Source organism: Hipposideros armiger, unplaced genomic scaffold, assembly GCF_001890085.2.
Source record: "Hipposideros armiger isolate ML-2016 unplaced genomic scaffold, ASM189008v1 scaffold_422, whole genome shotgun sequence".
Lineage (NCBI taxonomy): Eukaryota > Metazoa > Chordata > Mammalia > Chiroptera > Hipposideridae > Hipposideros > Hipposideros armiger.
The window spans coordinates 4,481-17,170 of record NW_017731772.1 but is presented as its reverse complement, the minus strand read 5'-3'; the positions used below and the strand labels follow the sequence as shown (position 1 = coordinate 17,170).

Below are 12,690 nucleotides of genomic sequence, written 5' to 3'. Positions count from 1 at the left end.
TTATATAATGAGCTCTCAAAACTTGATAAGAATAAGAAAACAACCCAATTAAAAAATTGGGAAAGGATTTGAGCAGATACTTCACCAAAGAAGATATACAGTTGGTAAATAAATACATGAAGAAACATGCTCAATATCATTAATATTAGGGGAATGCAATTTGAAGCTAAAATGAGATACGATTACCTGCTTGTTTGAATATCTACCCCCCCCCCCCAAAAAAAAAACCAAACCCAAAATGAAAGAAACAAAAAAAATTAACCATGCCAAGTGCTGGTGAGGATGTAAAAAAGTTTGGCAGTTTCATGAAACATTAAACATACACGTACCACTTGACTCAGTCATTCTACCCTTCACTAATTACCTCAGTGAAATGAACATGTGTGTCCACACAGACCTGGGCACAAATGTTCATAGCAGTTTCATTTGAAAAAGCCCAAACTGGAAACAGTGCAAATGTCCATCAACAGGTGAACAGTCACAGCATTTGTGTTGTATCAACACAGTGGAACACTAAGAATAAAAAGGAATGAACCGTTGATACAGGCAAGCACATTGGATAAATCTCAAAATCCTTATGCTGGGAGAAAGAAGCCAGGTAGTAAAGAGTACACATTGTACGATTCAATTTACGTGACATTCCAAAAAAATACAAACTGATCTATTGTGCCAAAAGGCAGAGATCAATGGTTACTTTAGGGTACCAGTGGGGTGGTGAGGGCTGGATGAAGGAATTACCAAGGGATACAAGGAATCTTTTAGGGGTAATGGAAATATTTCTTATCTTGATTATGGCAGCGATTTAGTGGATATGTATGTCAAAACTTACCAAATTACATACTTCCAATATGTGTAATTTATTATATGTAAATTGCACCTCAATATAAAAGAAAAAGCAAGCCCTGGAACATTCTTCCTGCACATGATTTTTACATGAGTTTTTAACATGACTTTTATACTCTTGCAAAGTAAAAAAAAAAGAGGCTATGGGATCTAAAGTGGCAATTACAATTGTAGAATATGGTCATCCATATGCTCTTTAAATACTGATGTTTATGAGTTTAAACTTTTGTTTTCAGGCAACTACTCTACGAATGAGGAAATTAGAGGAAAATATTGAAGCGGAAAGAGCAGCACATTTGGAATCGAAATTTAATTCTGAAATTATTCAGGTAAATTGTAAACAATTGTTTTTGTATGAATTGTATTAAGCTGGGAAAAAGAGTATTATGTTCAGAGAACTAAGCTGTGCATTAGAATGGGTTGCACATGGGTAAGACACCTACTGTTCTGTTTACTGTAAGGACATAGTTGAGGACAGTCTTTACTATGTTAGAGGAGGAGTTGGCACAGCACAGCCCACAGGTCAAATCTCACCATTGCCTGTACTTGTGAATTTCTGTCTAGTCCGTGGCTGCTTTGATGCTACAGTGGCAAAGTGGAGTGGTTGCGACAGACAGCTTATGGGCCTGCAAAATCCAGAATACTGTATTTTATTACTAGAAATACTACATAGACATAGATCTATAGATAGATGTATAGATAAATATATAAAATACTAAAATATGATGGGAACATAATAAAGAGAAAGATTAAATCTGAGAGGGGAATTAAATGAAGGCATGCTAAGGAAAGTGTCCTTTTCCCTTTCTTAGCGAAGAGAAGGAATTTTTAAGTGAAACAACGCATTTTAACTGGTGTTTGGAAAACTGCCCATGGACCAAGTCTGACCCGCAAACGCAACCTATATTGTAAATAAAGTTTTACATAAAGTTCCACGAGCCTCAGTTCCTTAATTTAATTTGGATTTTTTTTTATGACTTAGATTTTTTTCCCTGAAGTTTTATTACTAGAATTTACAGAATTTCACCTTATTGTTTAAATAGGTCTTAACATGAGATACAACTGAATTTGTTAAGAATTTTATGAATAAATTTTTTTCTTTTACTTTTATCTTGAATGAAATACCCCTTTGACCTACAAGATTCTCAGACCCATGTATTTGAGTGTGTGTGTTAAGCAAACTTGTGTAAATTAAGCTTTTTCTTTTTTAAAATTATTGGATCACTCAAAATGGTATCAATAAACCAAAACAGTTGAACTTTTAAATTCATGAAGAAGTATTATTCAAAATTAAGTTTTTCATTGTACCCGTATCACTGGGAATATATGGTTAATAGCTCTAAAAATTAAAATTATTAAACGTATTTGTTTTTACTCAGTTAAAAATTAATATTTGATATCTAATGTAGGGCTATGACTTAGAAAAAAAGCAAAAGTTTATATTTGAACCTTATATTTATAAATGTTGACAAGTATTTTCAATGAGGTACACCTAGTAAAATTTAGTTTCAGACTAGATTAAAAGAAAATGAGATTATCAAATAGTTATAATTAATCACCATATTATACACTGTAGTTAAATATGTTTCAAGTACTATTTTGTTCTTAAATTTGTTTGTATACTGTCATAAATATGAGAAAGTAGAGTCAAAAGAGTTGACTCAGAATTGTTCATTTGAAGTTAGCTTTTCTTTCAGTTGCATTGGTTTATTATTTGTGATTGTATGCTTATTTTCTGAAGGAAGATAGCAATGTAGTCAGAAGAAATTGCAGTTTTTTTTTTATAAAGAATTTTTTTTATTGGGGAATTGGGGAGATGGGAACAGTGCTGGGAAATTGGGGGAAGGGGAACAGACCAGTTTGTTGTCTTTTTGTTCTTCAGTCTAGTTATGGAGGACGTTGCTTCACTGGCCCAAGTTGGCTCCATCATTGCGCTCTTCCCAGGCGAGGCAGATCAGTTGCCGGCTTCTGGACGGCTGCTCACTGCGGCTGCTGGCCGCTCACGCTGGCTGCTGGCTACACACGGTAGCCCATGGCAACCCACTGCAGCAGAAGCTGCAGCCTATGCGGTTGCCGGCGACTCATGGCAACCCAGCTCCAGGTTGAGCTGTTGTTCAGCATCTTAGCTGTAGAGGGCAGTGTCACTGGCCCTCATATGTGGGATCCGAACCAGGGCCCTCTGGCGTCCCAAGCCAGCTCTTAACCAACGCACCTCTCGGCCAGCCCTGTTTGTTTTTTTTTCAGCTGAGCCATTCTGCCACCTGTTGGCAGCTCAGCGGCTGCTCAGCCAGGGCTGGGAATCGAACTGCTATTGCTCAGAGCTCCAACTCTTGAGCGAGCTCTTAACCAGCTGAGCCACTCGGCCGGCCCAAGAAATTGTTTCCTATATTTATTTTACTTATAAACAAACGTTGGATTTAGACAAAACTGCAAAGAAAAATAAAGTTTAAAAGACTAAATTTGAAATTTACAAAGTTGTATCTACATATCCATTTTACTTCCTTACTTTAGTATAAACATAAATACTTCAATTATTTCAAAATGTGTTTGCATAGTTGGAAATAAGATTTCTGGTGATTATTATTTGTATAGATTAATTTAGGAGCCATTTTCATATTGTCCTAGGTTGCATTTCTTAGTGAGTTCACTTCTCCTTACTCAGGCTGTCTTTTGCCATCCTTGGGTGGCTTGTTCCATGTGGCCCCTGTGCACGCCTTTGTGAGAGAAAGCACTTACCACATGTTGTTGTGGTCTGTTCTCTCCTAACGACTGTGAGCGCCTCAAGAGCTAAGATTGTATTTTTTCATGATTATTATATATATCTTGAGCACTAGCACATTGCCTAGCATAAAATAAGTGCTTAATAAATATCTATCTAAATATTTATTAAATATATATTCATATTTAATATTAAATACATTAATATTAAATAATATTTCATTAGATCTTTGTAGCAACCCTATAAAGTAGGTAGTTTGTATATTGTTATTATTATTATTATTATTATTATTATTATTGTTTACTGTTTACAGATGAGGAACCTCAGGACTTTGGAATTTTAGTAATATGCCCAAGGTCACATAAGTTAATTTGTTGAGCTGGGATTCAAACCTGAGTCTCATGATTCTAAAGCCCATTGTCTACCTAGTGTGAAGCATTTTTCTCTTCCCCCCCTGTTTTTGAACTTTAGCAAACTATTTTTTATTATTTATTTATTTTTAAAGATTTTATTGGGGAATTGGGGGAGGGGAACAGTGCTGGGAAATTGGGGGAAGGGAAACAGACAAGTTGCTGTCCTTTTGTTTTTCAGTCTAGTTGTGGAGGACGTTGCTTGACTGGCCCAAGTTGGCACCATCATTGCGCTCTTCCCAGGCGAGGCACATCAGTCGCCGGCTCCTGGACGGCTGCTCACGCTGGCTGCTGGCTGCACACGGTAGCCCATGGCAACCCACTGCCACAGGGGCTGCAGCCTATGCCGTCGCCGGCGACTCTTGGCAGCCCAGTGTCACTGGCCCTCATATGTGGGATCCAAACCGGGGCCCTCTGGCATCCCAAGCCAGTTCTTAACCATCGCGCCACTCGGCTGGCCCCTATTTTTTATTTTTAATTAAATTTTCTGAAAAGGTAAAATATCCACATAGTTCAAAAATCAAAACAATATTAAACAATAGTGAACTCTTGCTTTCATTCCTCTCCCCACATTGCTCTACCCTCTTGCCTGCTACTTATTCTCTTTTTTGTTGTTGTTGTTGTTTTTTTTCAGCTGAGCCATCCTGCCACCTGTTGGCAGCTCAGCGGCAGCTCACCTTGGGCCGTGAATCAAACCGGGGACCCTGTTGCTCAGAGCTCAAACTCTTGAGTGAGCTCTTAACCAACTGAGCCACTCAGCCGGCCCTCCTGCTACTTATTCTTATTTTTTATATTTGTTTACCCAAAATATAGTATACTATATACTAATGGACTAGGACTTTGCTCTTTTCAATACGTACTAATACTACATAGAGAGCTTCCTTTTTAAAAGTTGTTTTGACCCCTGTTTACAGCTACATGTTATTTTTTTATGGGCATGCACTTTGTTTATCTAGTCTAGTATTTGTGTACATAGGGACTCTAGTTTTTAAAATGTCATATAAAATTTCAATTATATGCAAAAATTGAGACTAATAAAATGAACTCCCATGTATCTATCCCTTAGCTTTAAGATTTACCTTAGGCCAATTGTGTTGTATCTATTATCCTCTTCTACTCTTCTACACTCAGATTGTTTTGAAGCAAATCCTAGATATCATATTACTAGGGCCATAAATATTTTAGTCAAATAGTACTATTCGATAATGAAAACTTCACTTTCCGCAGTGAAAAAGCTCCAGGAATAAAGATATCTATGAATTTAGGCATATAAAGATGTTCATGTAATGATGTTTCTCATAAGAGGGAACGAAGAATTCTCTTTAGTTTTCAAAAAACAGTTAATTTATTATGTTTTATAAAAGAAGTGTCCAAATGGATTAGTAGGTCAAAATTAGGCACTTGGATGGGACAGGTTATACAAGCAGTACATCAGCCTACCCTTTTCCACACCACAATTGACTCTTTATTCTTTTATTCTTCCTCCCTTCCATTAAACATGTTGAGAAAGGAATAAATTGTTTTTTTGTTTATTTTCCTTTTTAAAACAAAGCAGAAATGAAGTGTTTGGATGAATGATAACCTGCTGTTGATACAATAGTATGTTCTTTATCTGGAGTAGATAACAATGATAGTTTCCTTGCTTGCTTTAATTACTTCTCTGTCATCTGTAGTTACGGATTCGAGACCTTGAAGGAGCTTTGCAGGTAGAAAAGGCCAGCCAAGCAGAAGCTGTTGCTGATTTGGAAATGATCAAGAATGAATTCAAAGAAGTTGAAAGTGCATATGAGCGAGAAAAGCATAATGCACAAGAGAGCTTTGCAAAACTAAATTTGTAAGTGTTTCACTGTAAAATTCTCTAAATTAATATAAAGAGTTTATGGAACCTATATAAGTATGAATGTGTAGTGTCTTAGATATAGCTCCCATTAATGTCAGTGGTAGATTGGGGGCAAAGGACTTCATAAAACATAACTATACTCCCTGTACAGGTAAATATGGAAATGCTTTTTTGGATTTTGAAGTATCATGGCTATTCCAAGTAGTCTCAGAAATACAATTCTTACACTAGAAAGTAAATGTATTAATGTATTTCATATTATACCTGCTGAGATAATATAGTACCTTTAAAGACCTTGATTTCTAGGCCACTTAAAATGGTCTGTGCAGAGATGGATAATGTTTGAGATTTTTTCAAACTGCAGGAATAATAGTAGGAGTTATACTGCTGCTAGTGGCTACCATGCATTGTGGCTAACTTCATGCCTCATTGCATGGTTTCATTTAATTTGTGTAACACCCTATGAGGTAGCTACTTTATACATTTAAAAATTTTTTATTTATTTTTCTAAAGATTTTATTAGGGAATTGGGGGAGGGGAACAGACAAGTTGCTGTCGTTTTGTTCTTCAGTCTAGTTGTGGAGGACATTGCTTCGCTGGCCCATGTTGGTATTATCATTGTGCTCTTCCTGGGAGAGGCAGATCGGTTGCCGTCCTCTGAACGGCCACTCATGGCAGCTCTTGGCAGCTCACTCTGGCTGACAGCTGCTCACATGGTAGCTTATGGCAGCCCACTGCATCAGGGGCTGCAGCCTATGCCGTCGCCGGCAACTCACAGCAGCCCAGTTCCAGGTCAAGCTGTTGCATCTTAGCTATAGAGGGCAGTGTCACTGGCCCTCATGTGGGATCCGAACTGGGGCCCTGCTGCTCAGAGCTGGCGTCCCAAGCCAGCTCTTAACCAACGTGCCACTCGCCGACCTGGTAGCTACTTTTTAAAAATCTCTGTTTTACAGATGTGGAAATTGAGGCTTAATTAGGGTAAGGTCACACAGCTAATAAGTGGCAGAGTCAGGACATTTCTGACTCCTGGTTTTAACCTTTTTCAATTCAGAAACCTTTCATGTGGAATTATCTGTGTGATGCTTTAAGAAGATTATAATTTGGGCTGGCCGAGTGGCGTGTTGGTTAAGAGCTGGCTTGGGACACCAGCTCTGAGCAGCAGGGCCCTGGTTCAGATCCCAAATGGGGGCCAGTGACACTTCCCTCTACAGCTAAGATGCTGAACAACAGCTCGACCTGGAGCTGGGCTGCTGTGAGTCGCCTGCTGCAGTGGGCTGCCATAAGCTACCGTGTGTGGCTGGCATCAGGTGTGAGCTGCCAAGAGCCGCCGTGAGCAGCCGTCCAGAGGCGGGCGACCGATCTGCCTCACCTGGGAAGAGCGCAATGATAATACCAACATGGGCCAGTGAAGCAACATCCTCTAAAACTAGACTGAAGAACAAAACAACAGCAACTTGTCTGTTCCCCTTTCCCTGATTCCCCAATAAAATCTTAAAAAAAAAAAAAAAGTTTATAATTTAAAAATTTGTTTCCAAAAGAAAAAAAAAAGGTCACTAGTAGAAGTTTTAAACCATTTGCCCACCATTAGTATATGACATGGTAATAGGTTGGCAATTAGAGTTTTGTATTAATATTTATTATTTTTTTTAAAGATTTTATTGGGGAATTGGGGGAGAGGAACAGCGTTGGGGAATCAGGGGAGGGGAACAGACAAGTTGCTCTTTTTTTTGTTCTTTAGTCTAGTTGTGGAGGACGTTGCTTCACTGGCCCATGTTGGTATTATCATTATGCTCTTCCCGGGTGAGGCAGATTGGTCGCTGGTCACTGGACATCCGCTCACAGCAGCTCTTGGCAGCTCATGCCGGCTGCTCATGGTAGCTTACGGGAGCCCACTGAAGCTCCACTGCAGCCTATGCTGTCGCCGGCAACTCATGGCAGCCCAGCTTCAGGTCAAGCTGTTGTTCACCATCTTACCTGTAGACGGTGCAGCATCACTGGACCTTATGTGGGATCTGAACTGGGGCCCTGGTGCTCAGAGCTGGCGTCCGAAGCCAACTCTTAACCAACGCACCACTTGGCCGGCCCATTAATGTTTGTTTCTTTTTATGACAAATAGATCAGGTTTTCCATTTACAGCAGTAGTATAAAGATTCCTTTTAAACTTGTTCATTTAACTTCAGTGAGTTAAAGAAAAGTATTATTGAAATAGTAATTATTATGAGTATGGAAAAAATCATAAAGATGGTACTTGAAAGACAGAAGCTTGAAAAAATTTATAACTTTTAATTGTGATTATCTTTGTTAGTAATGTTTAAAATATTTTCATGTAGTCTCTCATCTAGTAATTCTTAACTGAATTTTCTTGCTTTCTCCAGGATGACCTAAATGACATTCTGTGAGTGTTATTCTAAGGACTTATCTTCCTTTATTTCCTTTGAACTATTGCTTGACTCTGCACGTTTATGTATAAATGTTTGCAGAGCCTTCATGTAGAATGTAGCATAGGCTTCTTTCCTGTTGCTTTGATTAGGACCTACAAGTGAAATTGTAAGAAGTCAGGTTGTACTCCCAGCAGTTAAAGCTTTCCAACAATGAAAGGTTTCTTTGGGGGAACCAGTGAGCTCCCCGCCTTGGGGAGTTCAAAACAGGGTAGACGATTCTCCATTATGGGTATTGAAGAAGAGAGTGCTGCAAAGACTGGACTAGAGAAATTTAAGGTACCTGCTAACAATTAAGCTCTAAGATTTTAAGTTATGTACTTTTCTAATTGGAACCAAAAGCAAATTGTTTTTTGTTTTGCTATTATTTGTATTCTGGTGCATGAAAAATTTTACTCGAATTTTGTATTCTAATAAGCACCAACTAACAACTCTAAATATTAATTACATATTCAAATTAAGCACCAAATAATAATCCTAATTTCTTTAACAAAATAACCCTTGTCTGTTCTTCATCCACATATAACTGTGCGGTAATAATAGAAGTTAATAGTAAATAATAAACAAAAATTAAATAATAATTAAAGCCCACTACTTATTGATAGTTCTGTGACTTCTCTTCTGCCGTCCCGTCTTTTTCCCCTTGTATGTGATATGACAGCCACATCTACTCCAATTATCTGTGGCATTAGAAGGAATGATATGACATGAAGGATGATTGAATAATTTCACTTTCTATCCATATTTCTGACTCTTCTTTAGAATCTTTAAAAAATATTTAAAAACCTTTTAGAGTAATAAGTTCTCAAATATTAATTTTTCAAAATAGGTCTAAGTTTTGGATAATGTATTCTGAAAGGAGACTTGGTAGATTTTGAGTCTTTAGGGTAATTTACACCTCTAATTTACAACTTTGAGAGTGGGAAGTTTTGGGGTAGGGCATTGTTTTGCCTGTTGGATAGAACTGATTTAGCAATTGATAATAAGGAAGTTATAGAAAAAATGCTCTCAAACTGGCCAGTGGTTAAGTTCTTAAGCTTCTGTTTCCTCCCAGGTAGATCTAGGCAGGATCTCATTAAAAGTCTGGAGAAAAAAGCTGTGTGTGTTATTTCGGGGCCATAATTTCTGTCAACTGTTTCATAACAATGAACATCCATGCATGAAATTATTTTAGATGGAATATATTAGATGGAATGTTTTTAAAGAGCTCAGCTAAGAATTTGATAACAATACCAGGCTATTTTAACAAATTTATATATTATACAATTTTAGATAGAATATATATATTTTATATATTTCTGTAATCAGATTGTCTTATTATAAATACTTTTCATCTAAAACTTACACTATGAAACTAAAGCTTTTTGTTAATTTTGTTTAAGAGTTTTCAATATGTCAAGTCGTCATAAGCTGTAGTAATTGATTGCTGGGCAATGGTCAGAAAAAGAAGATCATGGTAATCCTTAAATCTAGTTTAAGTTTAAATTTAGTTTAAAACAACACTAATCAAAGATATGATACTGAACAGATTGAATCTAAATTTATTCATTCCACTAAATATTTAAGAATTTTAAAATTTTTTCTAAATATATCACCCAAAAGTATAAAAAAATAACAAAAGTATTATAACAGCATTATAATTGTTTACTTTCTTAGTAAAAGATGCCACCTGTTGGCATCCTGCCACCTGTTGGCAGCTCAGCGGCAGCTCAGCTCGGGCCAGGCATCGAACCGCTGTTGCTCAGAGCTCACATTCTTGAGCGAGCTCTTAACGAACTGAGCCACTCGGCCAGCCCAAAAGATGACTTTTTATGAAAGCTTTCTGTCACTGTTGTTAAATTCTTGGCAGAACTCTTTTAAAAAAATAATAGAATGGGAATCCAGTAGGAAAGAAGGCATCTTTTCTACTTCCACCTTCTCTCTTTCTTTTCTTGCCTAAATCCTCCACTTTTCAAGTCCTGACTCTTCTCTACTGAAATTCAAAGAGACAGGGGCTCCCTTTAACCTTCATTATACTCTACCCTTAGGTGGAGCTGTGGCTAAAGCATAGGGGCCAACTTCTGTGCGTTGTCCTGTCAGCAAGGGATGTTCCCCTTTAGTGGACTCAGTTTGGATTTTATTTATAAAATAGCACCAAATAACAATTGCATTTAGTTTTACATTTGCTAACAATTTTTAATTAAAAATTTGGTTTTAATCAAATTAATAATTGTACATATTCTAAAAAGTAAAGTAGTACTGTTAAGCTCATGAAAAATATCAGTTTTGTGTTTCTGTACTCCTTTGAGACAACCACTTTTAATTCTTATTGCTGTTTCTTCTGATATTTAACTTTATATTTGTAAACAAAATTTATATTCTGCCATTTTTTCAATTTCCACCTTGAGATATTATCTGTTGGCCTTTACTTATTTATCTTCACTGTACCCTTCTTCAACGTAATACACATTTATTCATTCCCTCCTCCCATCTATTAATAGGGTTATATCTTTGGGTATGTTTTCTACAACATTTTTTTGGTAACTCATCTTTGTTTTTCTTTATAACACAGTTTTAAATAGTCTGTTTTGTGTATTGCCTGTCTTCTTATGTAGAGAGAAAATGTTTTGTTCATTGCTGTCTCCCAATGCCTAGATTAGTGCCTGACATGTAACAGCTGTTAAATAAAGATTTGCTGAATCATTGAATGAATTGTTAATAATTGCCTCATTTTATTTTATTTATTTATTTATTTTAAAGATTTTATTGGGGAATTGGGGGAGGGGAACAGCATTGGGGAATCGGGGAAGGGGAACAGACAAGTCGCTGTCCTTTTGTTCTTCAGTCTAGTTGTGGAGGATGTCGCTTCACTGGCCCGTGTTGGTATTATCATTGCGCTCTTCCCGGGTGAGGCAGAGCGGTCGTCAGCCACTGGACGGCCGCTCACGGTGGCTCTTCACAGCTCATGCCGGCTGCTGGCCACTCATGGTAGCTTACGTCAGCCCACTGCAACTCCATTGCAGCCTAGCCGTCGCTAGCAACTCGGCAGCCCAGCTCCAGGTTGAGCTGTTGTTCACCATCTTAGCTGTAGAGGGTAGTGTCACTGGCCCGCATGTGGGACCTGAATCGGGGCCCTGCTGCCACTCAGCAGGCCCAATAATTGCCTCATTTTAAATTGGATTAATTTATGTGCACCAGTCGCTAAGTTATTTTTAAACTCTCTAGAACTGAGAACCTCTTATGTTCCTAGACCTCAGAAATTGTATCATATTTAAGGTTTCTCTAAGAGAAAGCTTAGACTACTGGATTCCACTCTCTAAGTTGTCCACCGGATGATACATCCTGAAAATGTCTTTTTTGATATTTACCTCCTTTCATAGTTTAGCTGGCTATTCATTCAGTTCTAGTGTCAAAAAGTCTGAAGCGATTTGGTGGATTATCTAGAGCAAATTTTAAACTAAAATACTTCCAACCTACCTTTCATGCAAGAAAGTAAAAACAGTTTAATGCCAGCCTGATAAAAATTTAAATAAGAAAAGAAATTCATGTGTTTTCACAGTGAATATGAATGATTTTTGACAATCCTTGCTTTTTGATTTTCCATGCTGTCACTCTAGTTCTACCTGCATGTACATGCAGGAATAAAACATTTGTTTCGTGTTTAGTGCTATACTTTAATTTGAAAATTGTTTGATAGGACTGTTCTGTGTCTTGAGACAGTTTCTGAGCTAATTGAACTGTGGTGAGTGGGTTTTGTTCATCAAAAATAATAAGACCAAATCAACACTAAATGTATCTTGCTTATAACCTTGGGCATAGTGAAAATATCTGCTAACAAAAGGGGGGAGGTATTATTCATTTAGAGTGTTTCATTTAAGAATGGGCAATCTTTTTTATTTGAAAAAATGAGAGATGACCTATAAATGCCTTTGGCTTGACATCTGCCACTTGTCTTAAAGGTGTATAATAGGACTTGATAAAAGCATATTTGAAAAACTTGCTCTCATACTTTTAACTTTTCAGATTAGAAAGAGAGTATTTCTCCAAAAACAAGAAACTGAATGAAGAGATTGAGGAACAGAAGAAAGTAATTATAGACCTTTCAAAGAGACTCCAGTATAATGAAAAAAGTTGCAGTGAATTACAGGAAGAACTCGTAATGGTAAGGATAAAAAAGAAAACCCTATGGCAATTATTTTATTGGGTCAAATTTGATGTTTAACAGGTTTTTTTCCTTACAACATGCCATGCGATAATAACATGAAAGTAATTTTAGTGACATTGATATAAAATTCCAAAACTGAAGATGTTGATTACAACTAACATGTACATAATAAAACCTTTTTTCTTTGGAATAATTGGGAAAACTAATTGAACTAGTGAAAACTGAATTTTAGAATGTTTTAAAATGTATTCAGGGTTTTTTACTTACCGTATTTGCCGGCGTATAAGACGACTGGG

The 12,690-nt window shown here is 37.1% G+C and overlaps 1 protein-coding gene across 1 annotated transcript in view; it reads left to right on the top strand.

Moving 5' to 3' along the window:
- LOC109394389 (coiled-coil domain-containing protein 171-like) overlaps positions 1-12,417 on the top strand; it is a gene marked incomplete at its 3' end in the record, with an annotated part of 77,214 nt that extends 64,797 nt beyond the window's left edge. Inside the window, exons 8-10 of the mRNA XM_019664408.1 lie at positions 1,080-1,172; positions 5,646-5,806; positions 12,253-12,417. Of these exons, the coding sequence (XP_019519953.1) occupies positions 1,080-1,172; positions 5,646-5,806; positions 12,253-12,417 (419 nt within the window). The remainder of the gene's footprint in view (positions 1-1,079; positions 1,173-5,645; positions 5,807-12,252) is intronic.
- Between the last annotated feature and the right edge of the window lie 273 nt (positions 12,418-12,690).